Here is a 22,303-nt window from a genome sequence, read left to right on the forward strand (position 1 = left end):
TTGAGGTTGTGGAGGAATGTGGATAGGGTGTCCTCACCTTCGATCTAGATACCAAAGGTGTCATCAATGAATGTGAACCAGGTGATGGGTTTAGAATTCTGGGTTCTTAGGTAGGATTCCTCTAAATGGCGAATGAATAGGTTGGTATAGGATGGTGCCATGTAGGTGCCCATAGCCATACCCCAGATTAGTTGGTAGGTAATGCCTTCAAAGGAGAAGTAATTATGGGTGAGGATATAGTTGGTCATGGTGACTAGGAAGGAGATGGTTGTTTTGGAATCCATAGGGCAATGGGAAAGGTAGTGTTCAATAGCAGTAAGGCCATGGGCATTAGGAATGTTAGTGTACAGGGAGGTGGCATCAACAGTGACAACCAGGGCACCGTGTGGTAAAGGGACAGGAACTGCGGAGAGTCGGTGGAGGAAATGGTTGGTATCTTTTATATAGGATGGTAGGTTCTGGGTAATAGGTTGAAGGTGTTGGTCTATGAGAGCAGAGATTCTCTCAGTGGGGGCACGCAGAAGGTAGGAGTGCAGGGAGTGGTAGGGGTAAGCAGAGAAATGGACTCTGGGGAGAGGTTCTGGGGTGGGCCTAAGGATTTGAGTAGTGACTGCAGATCCTGCTGGATTATTGGAATGAGGTCACTGTTGCAAGGTTTGTAGGTGGAAGTATCAGATACTTCCTAAAAATCTAGAATCCTAAACCCCTAACCTGGTTCAGATTCATTGATGACATCTTTGCTATCTGGATCAAAGGTGAGGGCATCCTATCCACATTCCTCCACAACCTCAACAACTGCTCCCCATTTGCTTCACCTGGTCCTACTCAACCCAACAAGCCACCTTCTTATATGTTGACCTCCACTTCAAAGATGGCTACATTGCTACCTCCATCCATATCAAACCTACTAACCACCAGCAATACCTCCACTTCGACAGCCGCCACCCATTCTATACCAAGAAGTCCCTTCCATACAGCCTAGCCACCTGTGGTCATTGCATCTGCAGTGACGAGCGGTCCCTCTCAGAATATACTGAGGGTCTCACTGATTGTAATTATCTTCCCAATCTTGTGCAAAAACAAATCTCCCGTACCTTATCTTCCCAGTTTCCCACACCTCTCAAAGTCCCACCGTCCGGCCACAGAGGAGCATTCCCCTAGTAACTAAGTATCGCTCAGGACTGGAGCAACTGAATTACACTCTCTGCCAGGGTTTCAATTACCTGTTGCTGTTGCCCTGAAATATGAAATGTCCTGCCCACTGTCCTTCCCACCCCTCCTACAGCGGTATTCTGCAGTCCACCAAACCTACACAATATATTCGTCCAGCCTTACACAACCCCTACTCCCAATCCCTTACCTCATGGCTCATACCTCTGTAATAGACCTAGATGCAAGACCTGTCCGATACATCCTCACACCACCACCTACTTCAGTCCGGTCACTAACATCGCTTATCCCATCAAAGGCAGGGCTACCTGTGAAATCAGTCATGCGATTTACAAGCTAAGCTGCAACCACTGTGCTGCATTCTATGTAGGCACGACAACCAACAAGCTGTCTGTCCACATGAATGACCAACGACAAACTGTGGCCAAGAAACAACTGGACCACCCTGTTGCTGAACGGGCTGCCAAACATATCCTTCATTTCAATGACCGTTTCACAGCCTGTGCCATATGGATCCTTCCCACCAACACCAGCTTTTCTGAATTTCGCAGGTGGGAAGTTTACCTGCAATACATCCTATGTTCCCATAACCCTCCTGGCGTCAACCTTCGTTATTCACTGTCCTCACCCATCCAGCACCCTCCCTGTATCCATTCCAGCACTACACAACCATCATTTCACCACCGCATCCAGTCTTTTTATTTCTCTCCTTTCCCACTACCCCCCCCCCTTTCTCTCCCCTGTCCTCTGTCCAAACTGCAGCACTTCACTGTCTGCCACCCCCCCACACCATACTATCCCTGCCCCTCCCTGCCCCAGTTTCTCCTACCCCCACCCAGTCGCCACTCCCATCATGCACTGGTGCTGCTGCTCGCAGTGTGGTTTCAGTTGCCTGTAACTGCAGTCATGTGTGTGTGTGTGTGTGTGTGTGTGTGTGTGTGTGTTTTTATTATTAACAAAGACCTTAACGTCCGAAAGCTATAATTGTGAGAATCTTTTTGTTGTGCCTATCTGCAACTCAGCACCTCCGCTACATGGCAAGTAGCAACTTTCCTTCTCTAATACTGTTACATTCCTTCCTGGATTTTCCATAGTTTGATTTTTATACATTACAAAAATTATATCTCTCTGCACAGTAACCAAATTACTACATTTTTAAGTCAAGAACTTCAACACCACACAAGTGTGAACAGGAGAAAACTATGTAAGGTTGTAACCACAAAACTGTTGGTCCACCTCTACATATTCACCAACAACACTGCATGACTTGGCAGAGACCTTGATTGCAGTGGTCTGACTTTTTGATAGTTGAGGAAATATTCCACATTTTATCTCCTTGCTATCATCCTGTAAATGCCTGCCATGCTATGGTTTCTTCATCTAATGAAAGATGAAAAAGTAATTGGGTATATAATAAGGCAGCGAGGCAAAATTTCATAATCCAAAGAAGCAGCATGTGAAACCATTTGTTGTGCACAATGATCTGGGTCACTGTCATACAACACAAACATCCCCTCGGATAGCTTCCTATGATGCTTCTGGTTGACAGCCTCTGTAGCTTCATCAGGAGATTCCGGTAGTATGTTTCTGTGATGGTTTGCCCCTTACAAGCACAGTATGTTAGCACCACACCATGGAATTCCAGAAAACATTCAGTGTTGCCTTGCCCAATGATGTTTGGATCTTTGCCTATGCTGGCCATGGTGAATCCAATCTTCAAATGGTTCAAATGGCTCTGAGCACTATGGGACTTAACACCTGAGGTCATCAGTCCCCTAGAACTTAGAACTACTTAAACCTAACTAACCTAAGGATATCACACACATCGATGCCCGAGACAGGATTCGAACCTGCGACCGTAGCGGTCGCGCGGTTCCAGACTGAAGTGCCTAGAACCACTCGGCTACAACGGCCGGCTCCATATCTTCACTGCTTGCTTTGCTCCTTTGTCTTGAGGTCACAGTGATAACATAGTGCTCATCCATGGTGGTTATGCACCGACTGGCACAAGACAGCTGCAACACTTCTGCTGCTGCCTAAGTTCAGCAAGCTTTTTCAATGAGCATGAGCTGCAGTGGAACCCAGAGAGTGGCAGTCTTTGTCTCATTCAAAATGCCTTGTATGATGTTCAAAACTCACCTGTAACTGACTTTTACTTTTTCCACTATTGCCTTAATTATGATATGCTGTGCCATTTAACCAGTGTGTCAGATGAGAAGCTGCATTATACCCATACATTTCCATCAACTTGGCATGGAGTGTCACAGTGTTGTTCCCCCTCTAATGCAGAAAACGAATGATCACACAATATTCCACTTTATCAATAAAAATTATAACAATCTCTCTTAATGTATGAAATCTGAGAAAGATGGCGAAATCAGAAAACACACTTCTGCATACTGCCTGGACTATAGTGTACACACACTGCCCCTTTTAAACTGCAAACTAGCGGTGACTTTTGTCCTTTTATATGCTGATACAGGTTTCTATCTGAGCTTTTCCTTAATCTGAGCCTACATAGATCATGAGATCACTCTAGGCTGTTGTTGTTTTCAGTAAAGACTGTTTTGATGTAGTTCTCAACATTAGTCTCTCCTGTGTAAATCTCTTCATCTCTACATAACTACTGCAGCCTACAGCCACCTGTACCTGTTTACTATAGCCAAACACTGGTCTCAATTTTTACAACTCCCCCCCCCCCCCCCACCTACCTCTCTCACCAAATTAAAATACCTTGATGCCTCAGGGCATGTGCCATCAACCTAACCCTTTCTTTTCCCCATGATCTGATTCATAGCCTCTAAATTATCTACCCATCTGATCTTCAGAATTCTTCTGTAATTCTACATTTCAGAAACTTCTATCTTCTTCTTGTTTGTAGTGTTTATCACCCACATTTCACTTCTATGTAAGGCTGCACTCTACACAAAAATTTTTAGAAAAGCCAGTAGCATATTTGTCTTTCTCTAGGAAAAAACTGTTTTTGTTGTTGTTGCCAGTCTGCATTTTACATCCTCTCTACTTCTGCCACCATCTTATAGAAAAACTCTAGTATTAACATTAAGAGTCTAATTTCCTATTCTAACTACCTTAACACCATTTGATTTAATTCAACTGCATTCCATTATCATTGTATTACTTTGGGTGATAATCTTATAAGATGTTTTCAAGATATTATCCATTCCATTCAGCTGATCTTCCAAGTCCTTTCTCGTCTCTGACAGAATTACAATTTAACTGGAAAACCTCAAAGTTTTTATTTCTTCTCCCTGAAGTTTAATTTCAAATTTTTCCTTGTGTTCCTTTACTGTTCGCTCAATGCACAGACTGAGTAACATGCAGGATAGGCTACAAATGTGTCTCACTTCCTTCCTAGCTACTACCTTCCTTTCATGTCCTTTGACTTTTAGAACTGCAGTCTAGTTTCTATAAAAGTTGTACGTAACCTTCCATGCACTCATCAGATCAAGGTTATACAGGGTGACTTTTTCCACTGTCTATAAGCTCTAGGGATTGATCAATGAGGGGATAAGGAACAAAAAAGGTATAATGAAGTTATGGCCAGTAATGCATGGTTTTCATGCTAGAGACCATTTATTCAATCATACATTGTTACAGAGACTTTGGTCTAATATGTGCGCACGCGCGCGCGCGCGCACACACACACACACACACACACACACACACCTGCCAGTCATGTGTACGTGAGTTTTGTGTGTGTCATACTATTGTTACATTCCACACTGGATTTTCCATTGATTGTAGCATGTTCTGCCTCACACGTTCACATTGGCCAGGCTGCACTTTAACAGTGTCAAAGGCAGCACGAATGCACTGCTCCAATGTCTCCACATCCGGAATGGGCTCTGTATACACAATACTTTTGAGATGGCCCCATAACCAGATAGCACACGGGTTGAGATTTGGTGAACGAGCAGACCTTGGAACTGGGCCTCTCGTCCGATCCATTGACCACGCAAGACACAACTGACATGTTTCTCGATGTTAACAGCAAAGTGTGCTGGAGCACCATTGTGTAGCAGCCACATAAACCTTCAAATCATCAATGGCACTTCTAGCAGGGGAGGTAAAGTCACCTGCAAGAAATGTCGACAGTTCCTTCCTGTCGTGGAAGGAAGACTGGTCCCAAAATATGGTCACCAATCATCCCAGCCCACACGTTTTAACTGCACCGATGCTGATGATTTGCAGTCACTATACCATGGGGGTTCTGCATACTATCACACAGATGACTGTTATGAAAGTTGAAGATACCACTCCACGTAAAGGTGACCTCATCTGTGAATAGGGGGGGGATGACACAAATCCCAGAATCATGATTGCCTCGTGAAGAAACCAGTGACAAAACTGCTCCTGATGTGGAAAGTCTGTCACTAGTAAGCCCTGCACATGCTGTAAGTGATAAGGGTAGTAAAGTCTGGTGTCCGAACATTTTGAATGTGTCCTTCATGATTTCCTGCTTCCTGAAACAACCTTGTCTCAGACAAATGGTGAAACGCTTGCAAACAATGAATGGTGTGCAGAATGAGATTTTCACTCTGCAGCAGGTGTGTGCTGATATGAAACTTCCTGGCAGATTAAAACTGTGTGCCGGACCAAGACTCGAACTCAGGACCTTTGCCTTTCATGGGCAAGTGCTCTACCATCTGAGCAACCCAAGCACGACTCGCGCCCCATCCTCACAGCTTTACTTCTGCCAGTACCTCGTCTCCTACCTTCCAAATTTTACAGAAGCTCTCCTGCGAAGTTTGGAAGGTAGGAGATGAGGTACTGGCAGAAGTAAAGCTGTGAGGACGGGGCGTGAGACGTGCTTGGGTAGCTCAGATGGTAGAGCACTTGCCCACAAAAGGCAAAGGTCCCGAGTTCGAGTCTCGGTCTGGCATACAGTTTTAATCTGCCAGGAAGTTTCACTGAATGGTGTGGTTGTTATTGGCGGGGATAGGTGTCCTGGCACAGCCTTGCTGCCCATTACCATCAGCCTTTCACCATGTCGACAAGCTCTCGATTCGAATATGGAATCACTGTGTACAATACTGTATCACATCCACTACAATATCAGTCAGCAAGAGAAGTGTATCGGACACAAAATTACCAATTACTGTGGCAAAATTAGGCTAGGGCATGATGTATGAGAAACAGAAGCACCCTCTCGGCAGAAACCACGTATATTATAACTGTGGCTGCATGTTACAGTGTATATTAGACTGTAGTCTCTATAATGAAGTGTGATTGAATTAATGGTCTCTAGCATGGAAACCATGCTTTTCCGGACATATGTTCATTAGACCTTTTCTCTTCCATATCCTCTCATAGGTCAATCCCTAGGGTTTGTACATGGTGGAAAAAAATCATTTTGTATACTTCCATTGGCCTCTCACTTTCTCATTTCCAGCTCAAAATGATTTCCTGATTTTATATTTAGAAATTAACAAGTAATAAAATGAAGCAGATTTTAAATTATGACAGTATAACATGGAGAATTCAATTTAGGAAATTGTTAAAATCACAAATAGACAAAAGGCTGACCAGTCCTTACCTTCAAAAGGCACAACTTGTAGAATAATTGATACGAACACTTTTGTCTTCAGTCTTTCTCCTGACAGACAAAACCCTCTTTGCCAAGTGGCTGAATGACTTGCATCCTTTTCTCAGACTTCACCAACAAATTAGTCTTTCCTTAATGAGGAAGGATCCTTATATTCCAAAAGTTAAGGGCGTTGTGTTCTAGTTTAAGATTTTTGTCATAAGTATTGGGAATTCTAACTCTTGATAGTGATTACTGACCAGCATTCCTCTCCTTTTAAGTTGTATAAAGCTATTCTTTCATCATAAACCATCATATCATTCTATTCAAGATTTATTGCAGTACATTACAATTCATGTATTTATACTATAATAAATTAAAATTATAATTACCATCAGAACTTGAAGCACCATGTCATAGTTGTTTATAAGAAAAATTAACTGTTCTTTCCGTTGAGGAAAAATTGCTGCCATTCGTAAAATAAAACATTCTACTTGCTCCTGCAATTCTGCTAGCAGCCGGTTTACAAGTTCACTTGGATAGGTCTCACTCAAGCCAACAATTGCTGCACTGAATTCAGCATATCGCCTTGTTATCTGCAAGGAGAAAATGTGATTTACAAGTTGGAAATTTCCATTGACAACATATCAAAACCCATTACACTATCATACCATTGCACTGTCGCACCAGCTCCATGAAAATGAAATACTGCTTCTAGCATTCTAAACTGAATAGTGGCAATTCAATAAGTATATCAAGAAACATACAACCAAAAATTTGAAACTTTGTATCATAAAAGTATGGGGGTGTGTGTAGGTTACAGAAGTTCCACTGTTGTTTCCACTGCATTATCACCTGTTGGAAAACTTTGTAGCTATTTTATACCTTTAACACACTATGGAATATTAATGTCCATTCCTGTATATTTAATATGGAATTCTACACTAAACAACTGCTGTGTGTTTATAGAATTTAAGAACAAGGGTGCGAGTTTGTACTGGGTACCTATATTTGGAAAAAAAGAATACATGGAAAATAAAAAGTTTTCTTTTCATAATTGCTTATTTGTTTCAGTCACTGGTGTAAGAACACAAGTGATCATGAATGACCTGGGTGATTAGAGGCCATGTTCAGATTTAGAGGATGTAGAAAAATGAACCATAAGTAGAAAAAGCCTTCTACTTAATGATTAGATACTCAATTGTTTATGTGTGTGTGTGTGTGTGTGTGTGTGTGTGTGTTTTCTCTCCATATCCTGAGCCTTGTTTCTCAAGGTATCATAACAGAATTTGTTGAAACTGAGACAGAAGCTTTTTCAAAATCTGTTAATCCAACATAAACAGTAACTCTGATTCAAATTTACCCAAGTTAAAGAATAGTAAAATCAATTACTTAAATCATCATGAATTCATTTTGAGGGATGACAATGCTATATGTTGGTTTGATTCCACATGTAGCTGAACATGACTGTCCATTAGCCATCAAATGGGTGCACATATGCATAACGTGCGCCAAACACAAATAATAATGTCTTGTGCTGTTCCAGTGTTGCTTCACAGCTGCATGCCCATAGCTATTTCTACACAACTGCTTCAGTTAACTCACTGCTGAGTTGTGCTGTCATACATCCATGTGAGCAGCAGTAATATAAAATAAACAGCAAGCTGGATGACAAAAAAATTATGATCTGTGCACGAAAATGTCCAAGATTCAAGCTAGCTGCACAATCCCACAATGAAGCAGTTATCTACAAGATAATTAGTAATCACATAAGCATTTGGCTGGCATCTGATGCAACTGCACTGTTTAATTCTTTGAGAGGGTCATACTATGGGGTAACATTTGCATATAATGTAAGTTTATTTTATTGTTGTTTAGTTAAACTAAGATTAAACTGTGTTTTTGCTCATAATGATTTCTATGGTAACTTAGAGAAAGCTATTTTTTCACCTGTGTACGAAGTACACTGCTTACCTACTTGTGTTATGAAAATCAGCACACCTGCTCAAGGGTTAAGAAACGGTAAGCAAATTGAGGGATAAAATCTGGTTATAAGTAGGTCAACATAAAAATAAATAATAAGAGTACCGTAAAAGTTAGAAACAGCGTACATGCTATGTAATTCACAACTATTAATTTCTCCTATTTGAATCATGTACAGTTCTCTATAATTGCTCTTTGCTCCATTCCATCTGCACATTGCCTTTGTGTCCATTGGTCTCCTACAATACGCAATCTACCTCCACCTGTTATGCTACACCACTAAGCTGTTCTGTGTTTTATTCCTGTCCTCTTCCTCTATTTTCTACTTTCCACTGTAGCTGAAAAAGCATTTAAGTTACTAAACTCACTTGATCAATGTTCAGATATTCTGTCAAGCATTGCCCATTTTTATCTCTGTTCTTCTTCAGAGTGCATAAGATTTTGATCTTTATTTATAAAATATGATCAAATGGGACATTATAGAATACTTACATAATGTGGACCCATTTCTTTGGCACTGAATTTCATTGGGTCACAGTCCTGAACACTGTTGATATTCAACCGGAATATGTACTCAAACCTGCAAATATTAATTTACATATGTGTTAACTGCAATATATTCAAATAAAATACCTTGTTGTGATGTAACTACTTTCTACAATGTAATCTCTAAGTAGACTCTGTGCTGATGCAAGTTCACAAACGAAAATATCAAACAAAACTTCTGTATCTGAATCATAATATCATGATTTCGATCATAATATATAACAGTTTATAAAGCAACTGGAAATGTTAAAGAAATATCATTAATGTCAGCCATTACTTCAGTATCCAAGCTATTTGGTTCCATTGTAGAACTGCGTTCCTGATTATGTCTTACAGTCTGGAATATTTGCCTAGCCTGTGCCATCAGAGTAGGTGTTACAACAATTTAAGCTTCAAATGCCTCAGCTTTTGCAAATACAAATCGTCTGCAATTTTCTGATTAATGATTTTTTTTCTGTCTAGGCTTATTCTTATTTTTAGTATTCACACATTAGTCTACCCTCTTCAATACGAAGAATCTCTTTTACACCTCAGAAAATTTTTATCATTATTTTGGCAGATGATTCTTGATATTCTGGAGAATAGATATAATATATCCGAGTTGATACCACACATTCTATCAAAACATAACTGGGAGATTCTACTGGCTATAAGAATACTTTAAATGCTTGCAGCATTTGTGGATTAGTTCTATGTTGTTGAAACACTGTACAATGGTACTGGCCAAAGAGAGAGCAAAACTGACAGACATCTGCAAGATATCCACATGCCGCAGTGTACACCACATTAATAACAGTTGGTGTGGGGTATATGCAGGAATGGGCCCTTGCTGCTCCTGTTCTTGCCCGACGTTTATGCTCTGCGGGAAAAATTCACCTGTTCTGTTACATCCTGCACTCTCTCCCCCTTCTGAGGCTTCTTCTCCATCCTGTCTGGCCTCCTGGCTCAATTCTTCCCTAGTCCTTCCCATCTGGACCCATTACCTTTTCAGTTGCCTCTGACAGCTTTGTTGCCAGTCCCAGCACTGGCCCAGGCATCCCCTACTCCTGTGCATGGATGTGGCCATTCTGGGTTCTGACACCTGCCACTGGCTCTTGTGTCCCAGCTCTAGTGTCCCCCACCCGTCCACCACCAGCTTGCCCTGTGCCAGTGGTCATGACACTGTTGCATCACTCTCTCTAGTAACACCACCTCAGCTGGCTCTGGCACCACGAGTATGCCCAACATCAGTTGGGCCTGCCACTGAGCGCCAGTCCACTGGACATCGCTCTCTCTGGCCACGAGCCTGATACAGCTCCTGTCCTCCAACGCCCTCGCCTCGCCTCCAATGCCCTCGCCTCGGGGATGCACTCATGGCTGGCCTCCCTCACAGGGATGGTACTCAATGTCATTCTGCATCCAATTTGTCTTTTGTTCTGCCCTTACTTTCTTCTTCCTGATTCCTTCTACTCAATCAATTTCATTGATAATTACTTGTTGCAAATAGCAAAATTGTGCCTTTCAAGAGACGTTAAGTCCTCTGTAGGATGCATGGATGCACTAAACAAGTCGAGACTTTTGAGCAGCTAAAACAAGGATTACTATAAAGGTATAAGAAGCAGAATAGTATGTGGTTTTTCTGTGAGTAGCCAAAAGGTCTAATGAAGCCATAGAGGATTTTTCAGACAGGATTAGGAAAATTGATATGCATACATATGAATTAATGCAGAATGATGATATGCACAAGGTGTCACAACAGGAAGTGGAGTAAAGGGCACTCAATGATTTCCTGAGGGGTTTAGCACTGGAAATGCCTAGGAGAGTGTGCACTGGTGTATCTAGGGATCTCCATGCGGCAGTGAGGATAGGAATGTAATTTGAAGAAAATGACATTGCAATAAGGTTAAGAGAAAGACGAGTGTGTTTACAGTGAATGTAATACATTTTAATTATCAATGTATAGGGCATGTGCAGCAGAGGCAGATTGTGCTATAGTGGGTACAGTAGGTGGAAAAATATATAGGTACCTGTTGGGTTCAAGGGTCTCCAGAGATTTATTGGGTATAAGGCAATGGGACCCATCAAGTTATAATTTGCAGAGTGGGAGATAACAATATGCGGCCTTCGATGATGTGTGATGGAACTAGTGTGAAGACTTTGCAGCTAGGGGAAGGTGTTGTCAATGTTGATCTGTCACAAGAAGCATCTGTCATAGTAGGCAACCCAGTTAAATAATGTGAATGAAATTACGGCTTAATTCACATGATTTTGTGTTGAGTGACACCAAAGTCATTGTGGGTGGATGTGGAGCTTGACTTACCAGTTGGTATCTTGTGTATAGTAGAATCGCCGGAAGGTAGCAATTTATTGGATGAAGCATGTTGTTTAGTGAGATGAAGTGTTATATGTGGACAAAAAAAGGATGGAGGCAAGGACAATTTTTGGGCTGTGGAGGTTAAATTGTTGAAAGTATTGCTTGTGGCAACATTAGAAATTCTGGAAGGGGAAGAATGCTGCACAGAAGATGTAAGTTATGAACAGGCACAGGATGCTGCTAAGATTGCACTGCACGAGGAGGTAAAGCATTTCAGAGGAGCAGAGAGAGTGCATATGGTGAACTGTTGCTAGAGTTTCAAGATTTGTTCTTACCATGGGGGCCATTGCCTGCAGTGTACTTGACACAACACGGGATTCATATGGGAAACAAAGTGCCACTGTACCAGAAGCCATATAGTACACCACAATCCCTGCTGCTTATTTAGAATAATTTATGAATCAGCATCTAGCCGATGGCATAATAGAAGAGAGTAGGGGCCCATGAGGAGCAGGAATTTTAATTGTACCCAAAAAGTATCAATTTCGCTGTGACTACCACTGTTTTAATAACAGGACGACAACAGATGCTTACCCTATACCACACATCATGGAAAAAAAATGATTATCTCTGGCAGTGCCAATACTTCTCAAAAATGGATCTGAGAAGTGGGTAGCATCAGTTGGAGGTGATTCCGAAGACAGACCAAAGACTGCATTTTCATTACCTTGGAGACATTATCAGCACAGAAGAAAGCCACTTGGTTTTAAAATGCACCAGCAGCATTTCAGCATTTGTCAGATAGTGTTTTGAAGGGATTAAAGTCTCATCAATGTTTAGTATCTTTGGACTGCACAACTTTTTCTTTTTTTGCCCCCAAGAACATAGGCAACAACAGAAGTATTCAGGAGGTTACAGGTTGCACATATAATGCTGAGTACCAAAATGCATCATTTTGCATCGGAAGATGTGCATATCTTGGGATATGTAGATAGTTAAGATGGTGTGAGGACTGATCTGAGATTGATACAGAACCAGGGACCAGCAAAGAATTACAGTCTTTTTCTGGGCCTCATGAATTATTATTGAAAATTCATGTGAGGGTTCGCAGATAAAGTGTGATCACTTACACAATTGTTGTGAAAGGGTATTGCGTTTGTGTGGTCTGTGGAGTGTCAAAGCATTTGATGTGTTAAACGAAGTCTTAATGCCGAGTCCAGTGTTTGTGTTCCCAGATTTTCAGAAGCAATTTATATTGTCAAACAATGTGTCAAACCATACTCTTGGGTGTGTTTTGAGCCAGGAGGTCAGTGGAGAACACCCTACTGCTTTTGTGTCGACACAACCGAAAGTACACAGTATCATACTTCTGGTGTTATGTCTACGAGTGAAAGTTTAAAGTAGTAGTGACTGATCATGCTGCTTTGAAGTGGTTACAAAGTCTGAAGGACCTATCCAGTAGGCTGACAAGAACAAGATAGACATTAAAACTCGGTGAATTTAAATACAAAGTAATCAAGGAAATGCAGACTCACTAAAGAGGAAAGTGAGACAAGCACTAGATCAAAATCTAGCTATGTAGCAACCAGTGCAGAGTGCCGATGAAGACTGTAGGCAGTAAAGTAAGCAGCAGCAATGCAGCATGTACGATGTGTTGTTATGTCAAGAGTCAAGATTGGGACCAAGCGTGGTAATACCAGTGAAGCAAAGGTAAGAGGTGCTTAGAGAGATACATAACCACATTTTGTCTGCCATGGAAGGTGCAGATCAATGAATCGGAGGGTGGCAAAGAAGTACTGGTGGAAAGGAAGAAAAGATGATGTTGATCAGTACATCAAAAATTGTAGGCCAGGGAGGTACTCACTCAGTTTTATGTTTTATTATGATTCTTGGAATTTTTTTGTGTAGACAAAGTAGTGTTGGGTAGGATCATATGTGTATGTTAGGACAAGGATTATCTTAATTATTGTGTGAGGCATCCTAAACAGACAGAGAAGGCTTCTTGTGGTGGTGGTGGTGGTGGTGGTGGTGGTGGTGTGGGGTGATAATGTTCTCTATCCTCAGGTTGCTGCTATTAAGGGCAAGGAAGAAAGGATACACAAAATAACATTTGACAGCAGATGCAAATTATGTGAGTGAGCTAAATAGGACTGCAAAAGCTGTGAGAGAATTGGCAGAAGAGAAGAGAGTGACTGTAGAGTGGCATTCCAAAAAATTCAGAGTTTGGAGAGTAGAGTACTGAACAACTAACATGTGCTTCAACAACTAGTTTTGGAAGTAATGGATTATGCCAGAGCATCAGCTAGCACTCTAAACTGGGGCTTAGAGGCAGTTCAAGTGCAAGTGGAAGTATTGGGTGTGAGAATAATGCTAACAACACTTTTACAATCACTAGGAGTAGTGTCTGGGATGTAAGAATGGACTTAACAAGCTTGCAGGAAGCCATTCATCAGGCGCTACATGGGCAATTGAATCCAGTCCTATTTTCACCCATGCAATATCTGAAGATATTGACAAAGGTGTGGAAAGAACTACTGCCAGAACTACAGTTAAGAGCAGAGGTACACACTTACCCAGTAATGCTGGAACTGTGGGAAAGATTGTGCAGTTGAAAGAAGGTGGTGTGTGTTACTGATAGTAAACGATGGGGATTGGCTTGTGGTAATGACCTGGGGGAGAACTACAGCAATACCAAAGCAGTATGGTCAGCAGATGTCATACGCGTAAGATCCAGGTGGCAGGAAATGCCTGAGCAATGCAACTGTCCAGAGGCAAGGCAAAGGGTTCGCTATGCCAAAAGACGACAGAACCAAAGCAGTACTTTCAGCGAGCAGGTCTACATTGGATATACTCAGTGGACAACAATGTAATAATGGTGGTGAGTTATTATGAACAAGGGAAGCTCATGGGAGTGTGACACATGGAGCCAGGAGGCAGTGGGTTGCTAATTAATGGAACCATGTGTGATGTTATGGAACCAACGTTTCATTTACCAACTACAATTGTGAGATTTACTCACTCAAATATAATGCAGATGTATTGGCAGGAAGAAATCCTTGGAGATGTTTACTAAAAAAATTGTTACCTTTGTAAATGATACGTAGGAACCCAGTCAAGTTCATTCTCTAAATCATATGATAGCTGCACAGGAGGGGCAGATCACAGTGGAGCAACTAATGCAGCACGTTGAACAGTATTGAAAAGGTAGATAATGGGTAACCATGACCTGGAATGTTGCAATTCCTAGTGCCATGATGAATCTGATTTTAAAACTTCCTGGCAGATTAAAACTGTGTGCCGGACCGAGACTCGAACTCGGGACCTTTGCCTTTCGTGGGCAAGTGCTCTACCAACTGAGCTACCCAAGCACGACTCACGCCCCGTCCTCACAGCTTTATTTCTGCCAGTACCTCGTCTCCTACCTTCCAAACTTTACAGAAGCTCTCCTGCGAATCTTGCAGAACTAGCACTCCTGAAAGAAAGGATATTGCGGAGACATGGCTTAGCCACAGCCTGGGGGATGTTTCCAGAATGAGATTTCCACCTGCCAACCTTTATGTACCATTGATGTTCTGCACAGCAATCAGAAATGGTACAGATGGACTGCATGGTGTCTTTCACTACAAACACCATGCCAGGCATGTCAACTGATAGTCCCGATGTTGGCGCAAGACATTTCTAATACTGCTCCTACAGGCAGCCAGACGGCAATCGGTGGCCGCAAACCAATTTCAGAGACACCAACAACAATATTGGCACCGAGGCTGGTCCTTCATGTGCCTATTTTTGGAGGATTCCTGTCTTGCTGAGAAAGCAACACTATGGTAATGAAGATAGTGTTTCTTGCAGATTCTCAGGCAAACACTGTGCTTGCCCACTGCACTGCCTGTGTACTGACTTCCGCTCTGTTTCGGAACACTCCAATCTGCAGCTCACTATTTTCATTGTTTCCTGTTACAGAGGCTCCCCCTCCCCCATTATTATCTGTGATTTCTAATTGGGATATTCTTTATGGCTGCAGTGTTTACCCATTGTTTCTATCGATGTCTACTGTGTTTTGAATAATGGCCAATGTGCTGCAGGCACCACCACTAAGTCAAGCTGTTCAGTTTCAGGTACAGCAAACCAACTACTCATCGCAGGAATGACACAACTGATGTAATTTCAAACAATCTATCGGCATCAGCTGGAGGATCCCAAGCAGTGCCATGACAAGCGCTGCCCGTCTGTGCACCACAGTTACGTGCAACACACGCAAGTAGACAGACTGGTTTGAATGCTACGCTCAAGCTTGATGGCCGCTTCACTGCACATCATATTCAAGGTATGAACAGAAAACCACATTCTTTGGCAACAGCAGGCACCACAGCATACAGATTAGCATGTAAACTTTTTCCCCATTGCCACCCTCACAGTGTACCCTATGAGGACTTGATCACAGCATTAGACAAATACTTCAACAAAAAAGTGAAAGTGGCTGCTGCTCATTACAACTTGTTCAGATTATGTAGGCAACACCATCAAACTAACAGTGGGTAATTGATTTACAGAGCCTGACAAAGCATTTCAAGTTTCAGTGTGATTGTGTTAGATACTACAGTGATGCTGTGATTCAAGAGGCTATCACCAAAATGTGTCTGACCAAAATCAGAGAACAAATACTTAAGTATCCAGATCCAAGTTTGAAGCAACTGTTAGAACTGCTCGAGTCACAGGACTCATGACAGTGCTGCAGTAGACTTTTGACTCTTCTTACATTTCTGTAGCACAAAGTAAGGTTGACAGAAAACAAGTCACGTGCCGAGTTCACGCGTCACGTCATTCCAAATCGCAGCCCGGGCAGTGCTGTAGACAACAATAGCAGCATGCTTGGCCAATGCCGTGGGTCGTTAAATCGTGCCCTCAGTGCTTCACATCACATAAGCAGCAGGTATGCCCCCACCATGACGCAAAGTGTTTCCATTGCGGCAAGCATAAACATGTACAATCAGTGCGTTTGCAAAAGTGAAAGTCACACAAGCAGTTCCTTCCTTATCCCAAATGACAGTCTATGAATGTCAATATTGTCACGTAGAATAAGATGTTAGAATTAGATGAATGACTAACACGAACTTCACTTGATGAAGGTTTATTCAGCACTTGCACATACAAGAGTGCGGAGCGAACTGCCTCCGGCCAGAACCATACGGTATATATACAGTTACAGATCATTTGTGGCACAACTTGACTAGAAGAAGGGATCGGTTGGTAGGACATGTTCTGAGGCATCAAGGGATCACCAATTTAGTACTGGAGGGCAGTGTGGAGGGCAAAAATCGTAGAGGGAGACCAAGAGATGAATACACTAAGCAGATTAAGAAGGATGTAGGCTGCAGTAGGTACTGGGAGATGAAGACGCTTGCACAGGATAGAGTAGCATGGAGAGCTGCATCAAACCAGTCTCAGGACTGAAGACAACAACAACAACAACAACAGAACATTCCAGTACAATGATTCTTGACATTTGTGGATAATTCTAGAATGTACTTTAACCACATATAGAAATTAAAATTTTACAGTTCAGGTGAGTTTTGAACTCACAACCCTCCGTGCAACAGTCTAGTATCATAACCACTACACTATGGTGACTGTGCTGCTCAGCTTCTTCTGCAACATTGTTACCTCCTTAAGAGAACAGCGTCTCGGTGTTACATCCTCCTAGTCCGGGAACGAATCATCGGTCCTGCATACTCCGACTCCCGATGAATGATGTTTGCCCTGGGCATGATATTCTTAGAATTTCCCTTGCCGCTATGTTCTTTGTCACCTTTCTGCTCATTGCCTGTCGCTGGAGCTTCAAAATTACCCTGGGCTGCAGGATCCTTATAGGGCTTCATTCGAAGGATGTGGCCTGTACCTCTGATCTTTCACTGTCTTGTGTCAGGGTCGAAATCTTCAACTTAATAAGTAACATCACACAACTGCTTTACAACCTTATACGGTCCAAAGTAGCGCCTCAGGAGCTTCTCAGAGACACCAACCTTCCGAACAGGAATGGAGATCCAGATGAGGTCACCAGGCTGGTACAAAACAGGAGGGGTTGCTCGCATCATACCTTCGGCAATCTTTTTCTTGAGACTGCAGCGTGTGGAGTCGAGCTAACTGCCAAGCTTCCTCAGCCCTGGTTAACACCTGGCCAATGTAGTTGTTGTCCACGTCATCAGGATGTAATGGATACACAGTGTCCATCATCATTGTCACCTCACGCCCATGCACCATGAAAAATGGTGTAAATCCTGTGGTGTCTTGTTTGGCGGTGTTGTAGGAAAACGTCACAAAAGGTAGCACCTCATCCCAATTGCTCTGCTCAACATTGATGAACACAGATAACATGTTGGCCAAGGTCTTATTAAGTTGTTCAGTAAGCCCATTAGTTTGCGGATGGTAGGCAGTCATGTAATGAGTAATGTTGTACCGACAGTTTATCTCTGTCACAACATTTGATTGAAAAATTTTTCCTCGATCTGTAATTAATGACCCTGGGGCACCGTGTTTTAATACAATGTCTTCTACGATGAATATGGCTACCTCAAATGCTTCAGCTGTTTCCACGGCTTTTGTAATGGCATAGCGTGTCAGATATTCAGTGCAAACAATAATCCATCTATTGCCACTAGCAACTGGAAATCGTCCAAGGAGGTCAATCCCAACACACTGGAAAGGCGTTTCGGCTGGTGTAATTGGTATGAGCTGGCCAGGTGGTTTCTGAGGAACTGCCTTTCTCCTCTAGCACTCTTGACAGTGCAACACATGGTGACTGATACTCCCAAATAAACCTGGCCAGAAAAATCTCTTGCAGATCCTATCATATGTCTCAATAAATCTTAAATGTCTGGCCTCAGGTGTATCATGGAATTTCTGTAGAACATCTAAATGCATGTGTTTAGGAATCACTGGTAGCCACCTCTTTCCAAATGGATCAACGTTTTTCTCGCAAAGTAATCCATTAACTACCTTAAACTGTCCTTTCACATCCTCTGACCGATTTAAGGCAAGCACAATTTGAGATATCTTGGTGTCCTCCTCTTGCTCAGCGTACAGATAGACAGTCACTATCTCCATCAAAGTCTTGATGGTCTTGCACAGGGTTTCTTGAGAGACAGTCGGCATCTTGGTGTTTTCTTCCACTTTTGTACACTATGGTAATGTCTTACTCTTGAAGACGTAGTGCCGTAGTGCCCACCTGGCAAGTCGTCCTGTTGGATCCTTAAGACCTGTCAGCCAATAAAGTGAATGATGATCTGTAACAACTGTGAATGGCCTTCCATAGAGATACTGTCAAAATTTGCACATGGACCAGATCATAGCAAGACATTCTCTTTCTGTAGCTGAGTAGTTTCTGTCGGCTTTTGTAAGTGTCCTAGAAGCATAGGCTATAACCTTCCATTTTCCATCCAAAATTTGTACCAGAACAGCACCGATTCCATACCCACTGGCATCTGTGTTTAGTTCTGTAGGTGCTCTCTCATCATACAGACCAAGTACAGGGTCAGTCGTCAGAGCGTTTCGCAACACATCTAAAGAATCTTGTTGAGCACCATCCCAGATAAATTTAGCATCAGCTTTTAACAACACTTGGAGTGGCCTGGTCTTGATACAAAAGTCTTTGATAAAACGACGGTAATAAGAACATAATCCGAGGAAGCTTCTCACATCTCTAATACTTTCAGGTATAGGAAATTCCATTACAGATCTCACCTTTTCTGGGTCTGGCCGCACACCTTCGACTGACACAAGCTGTCCAAGTATTTTTATTTCTTTTGCTCCAAAGAGACACTTAGACACTTCCTTGGATTAAGTTTCAGTCTGTCTTGTTGCAGGCACTTAAGAACAGCCCTCAGTCTTTTTATGTGTTCATCAAATGTCTCTGAGAACACTATAGCATCATCTAAATAACAAAGACACATTGTCCACTTCAAGTGACGTACAAGATTATCCATCACCCGTTCAAAAGTTGCTGGTGCATTACACAAACCAAACGGCATTACCTTAAACTCATTCAGGCCCTCAGGGGTGATGAAGGCAGTCTTCTCACGATCAGCCTTGCACTTCTGTCATTGTGTGTCACCGAAATACTTGCGCAGTTCCACCTGGAATACTTCCCAGCTTGTGAACTTCTCCTCGTTGTTCTCATACCATTGCTTGGCAGTGCCCTCCAAGTAGAAAAATACGTTAGCCAAACACACGGTGCCATCCCATTTGTTAAATTTGGCTATACACTCATCCACCTTCAGCCACTAGTTTGGATCTTGGCCATCGTCACCAGAGAACCTGGAAGGATGTCTTGTGTGGTGGCACACAGTTGCTGTCATCGTAACATCCTCTTCTTCTTCTTCTTCTTCTTCTTCTGTCTCTGACAGATTGCAATCTGTTGAATATGGCTCAAATTCGGGTTTCTCGCCATGTAAATGGTGGCCGTCGCGGCCGGATGGGAGCCACTGTGTCGTTGATAATGTGCGCTATCACAAGTTCCAATACCCAGCGTCTCCACCAGAATAATGTCACGTAGAAGAAGGTGTAATTTGATGAAGCACATACAAGAATGCGGAGAGAACTGCCTCCGGCCAGAACACACACGGTATATACGCAGTTACAGAACATTCCAGTACAATGATTCTTGACATTTGTGGATCCTTCTAGAATGTACTTGAACCACATATAGGAATTAAAATTTTACAGTTCAGTTGAGTTTTGAACTCATGACCCTCCATGCAACAGTCTAGTATCATAACCACTACACTGTGGTGACTATTCTACTCGGCTTCTCCTGCGACAATATCAAAAACTGTGTCAAACTAGTCTCAGAACACTTCTCCTATTCAGTGTCAAGCAAAAAAACTTGTCACTGTCCACGTTGCTAATCGTAATGTGCATATTCATTTACATACGACAGCTTTAGTGACAATTCTGAACAAATGCACGTATGAATGTTAGGAAAGCCCAAATTGTACAAATCGCAGAAAACTCTCTCAGCTTATAAGAGCCACATCTCGGTTCCTGGCATTTTTACCCTGCCTGCCATTTTCTGTAATGTTACAGACAGGGTTACTCAAGATTTTTCGTTTGCCCTTTAACAGTGCTTCAGTGCCAGTAATTTTTCTATGCTATCTTGAACAGCTGACTGCAATGTGCCTTCAAGCATGAACTATTTGGATGATATTATGGTTTTAGGTTGTACTGTGGGACATATTTCTAATCTCAGAAGTTCATTTCAAGTTCTCTCTGCTATTGGTCTCAAGTGCAACAAAGACAAGTGTTCTTTCTTTCAAACTGAGATCAGCTACTGGGGCCCTGTCATCAACACCCAGGGCATCCACTGTTTGCAGTTTCCTTTAACTGCTATCTGCGACCTCCCAGCACCTCACCTCACAATGTAGGTTAACTTCAAACAGCACTAAGAAATCTAGCTCACTATATTCAGTTTATTCCAAATGCAGCACAAATTGTGACATCATTGCACAGATTACACAGAAAAAATGTTTCTTTTGAGTGGTCCCCGGAGTGTCAAAGTAATTCTCAGCGATTTAAGGACACTTTATTGAGTGATAGTTGTTTAATGCACTTTGATCCCACTCAGCTAGTCGTGCTACTGGACGATGATAAGGGATTGGTGCTGTGCATTCACACAAAGTTGGATTTATAGGCAGACCAACTGCCTTTGCATCCTAACTCTTGACCAAGGCTCAGTACAATTATTCTCGGCTAGAGGAAAAAGCTTTGACCATTATCTATGATACAATAAAATGCCACCACTGTCTTTACAGAAGCAAGTTTTACCTAGTGACAGATCACAAGCTACTGATGTCATTGTTCAGCCCGTCAAAGCAAATACCACCATGCACAGCATGAAAGCTGCATCACTGGTCTTTGATACTGTCCAATTACCAGCATGTTATCATGTACAGACCAACAGCCAATCATTCCAATGCAGAGAACCTCTCACCTACCAGTTGGCAACAATACAGTGTTCAATGCATCTGAAGACCCTTGTTTCCTTCTTGATGTGCAGGACTATAAAACTCTTGATCGATTTCACATAGATCATTGTCGGATTGCTCAGGCAATGGCTGTGGATGTCAATCTACAAGTTTTGCTGCAATACATCCGTACTGACTGGCCACATTCCGTCAAAGCTGCTCACAATCCAGTGGTTCACCGATACTCTGCACTTCGGCAAGGATTGTCTGTACAACAGGGTGTCATTCTGCTTCACTGAAATAGTGATTAATCACTTGCGAAAGTTCCACAGTCTCTCCAAAAGGAAGTTCTTTGTCTTCTGCATCAAGGCCACTGAGGCATAGTGTGTAAAAAGCAGCTTGCTCAATGAAACTGTACATGAAACAGGATCTCTCATTGTCAGGCACATGCAGAGTATCAGAATGCTTCACCTCAAAGGTTCTGTTGGCTGCATATCCTGCTGCAGACTTCTCAGTTTCAGTGGCTAGCTCCCTTTGCTTCCCTCGGGTCCCGCACTGTCAGCGCCCTACAGGGAGCCTGTAGACGTCAATGTGGTGCTACTGACATCACTGCAGAGTCAGCTGTCCATGTCGTGGAGATCTGGTCCTATCTGGCCTGCTGCTTTTCTTCATGCTCATGAAGATCCACCAGTCACTGCTATGTCATCGCCACTTCCAGAAGATGCTTGTGCCTAAGGATGGGTGTGCACCCTATGACTGATTTATCGGCCAGTGTTCCCTGTCATTCACAAGGTGAATGTTGGAGTGCAA

The 22,303-nt window shown here is 42.5% G+C and overlaps 1 protein-coding gene across 2 annotated transcripts in view; it reads right to left on the reverse strand.

The window, feature by feature from the left end:
• LOC126262376 (vacuolar protein sorting-associated protein 52 homolog) overlaps positions 1–22,303 on the reverse strand; it is a 109,255-nt gene that overhangs the window by 16,098 nt on the left and 70,854 nt on the right. For both annotated transcript variants that reach the window (XM_049958972.1, XM_049958973.1), the window contains exons 9-10: positions 9,191–9,278; positions 7,108–7,311 (exon numbers count right to left, since the gene is read on the reverse strand). In XM_049958972.1, coding sequence (XP_049814929.1) covers positions 7,108–7,311; positions 9,191–9,278 — 292 coding nt within the window. The remainder of the gene's footprint in view (positions 1–7,107; positions 7,312–9,190; positions 9,279–22,303) is intronic.

The sequence above is a fragment of the Schistocerca nitens genome, chromosome 6 (genome assembly GCF_023898315.1).
Source record: "Schistocerca nitens isolate TAMUIC-IGC-003100 chromosome 6, iqSchNite1.1, whole genome shotgun sequence".
Lineage (NCBI taxonomy): Eukaryota > Metazoa > Arthropoda > Insecta > Orthoptera > Acrididae > Schistocerca > Schistocerca nitens.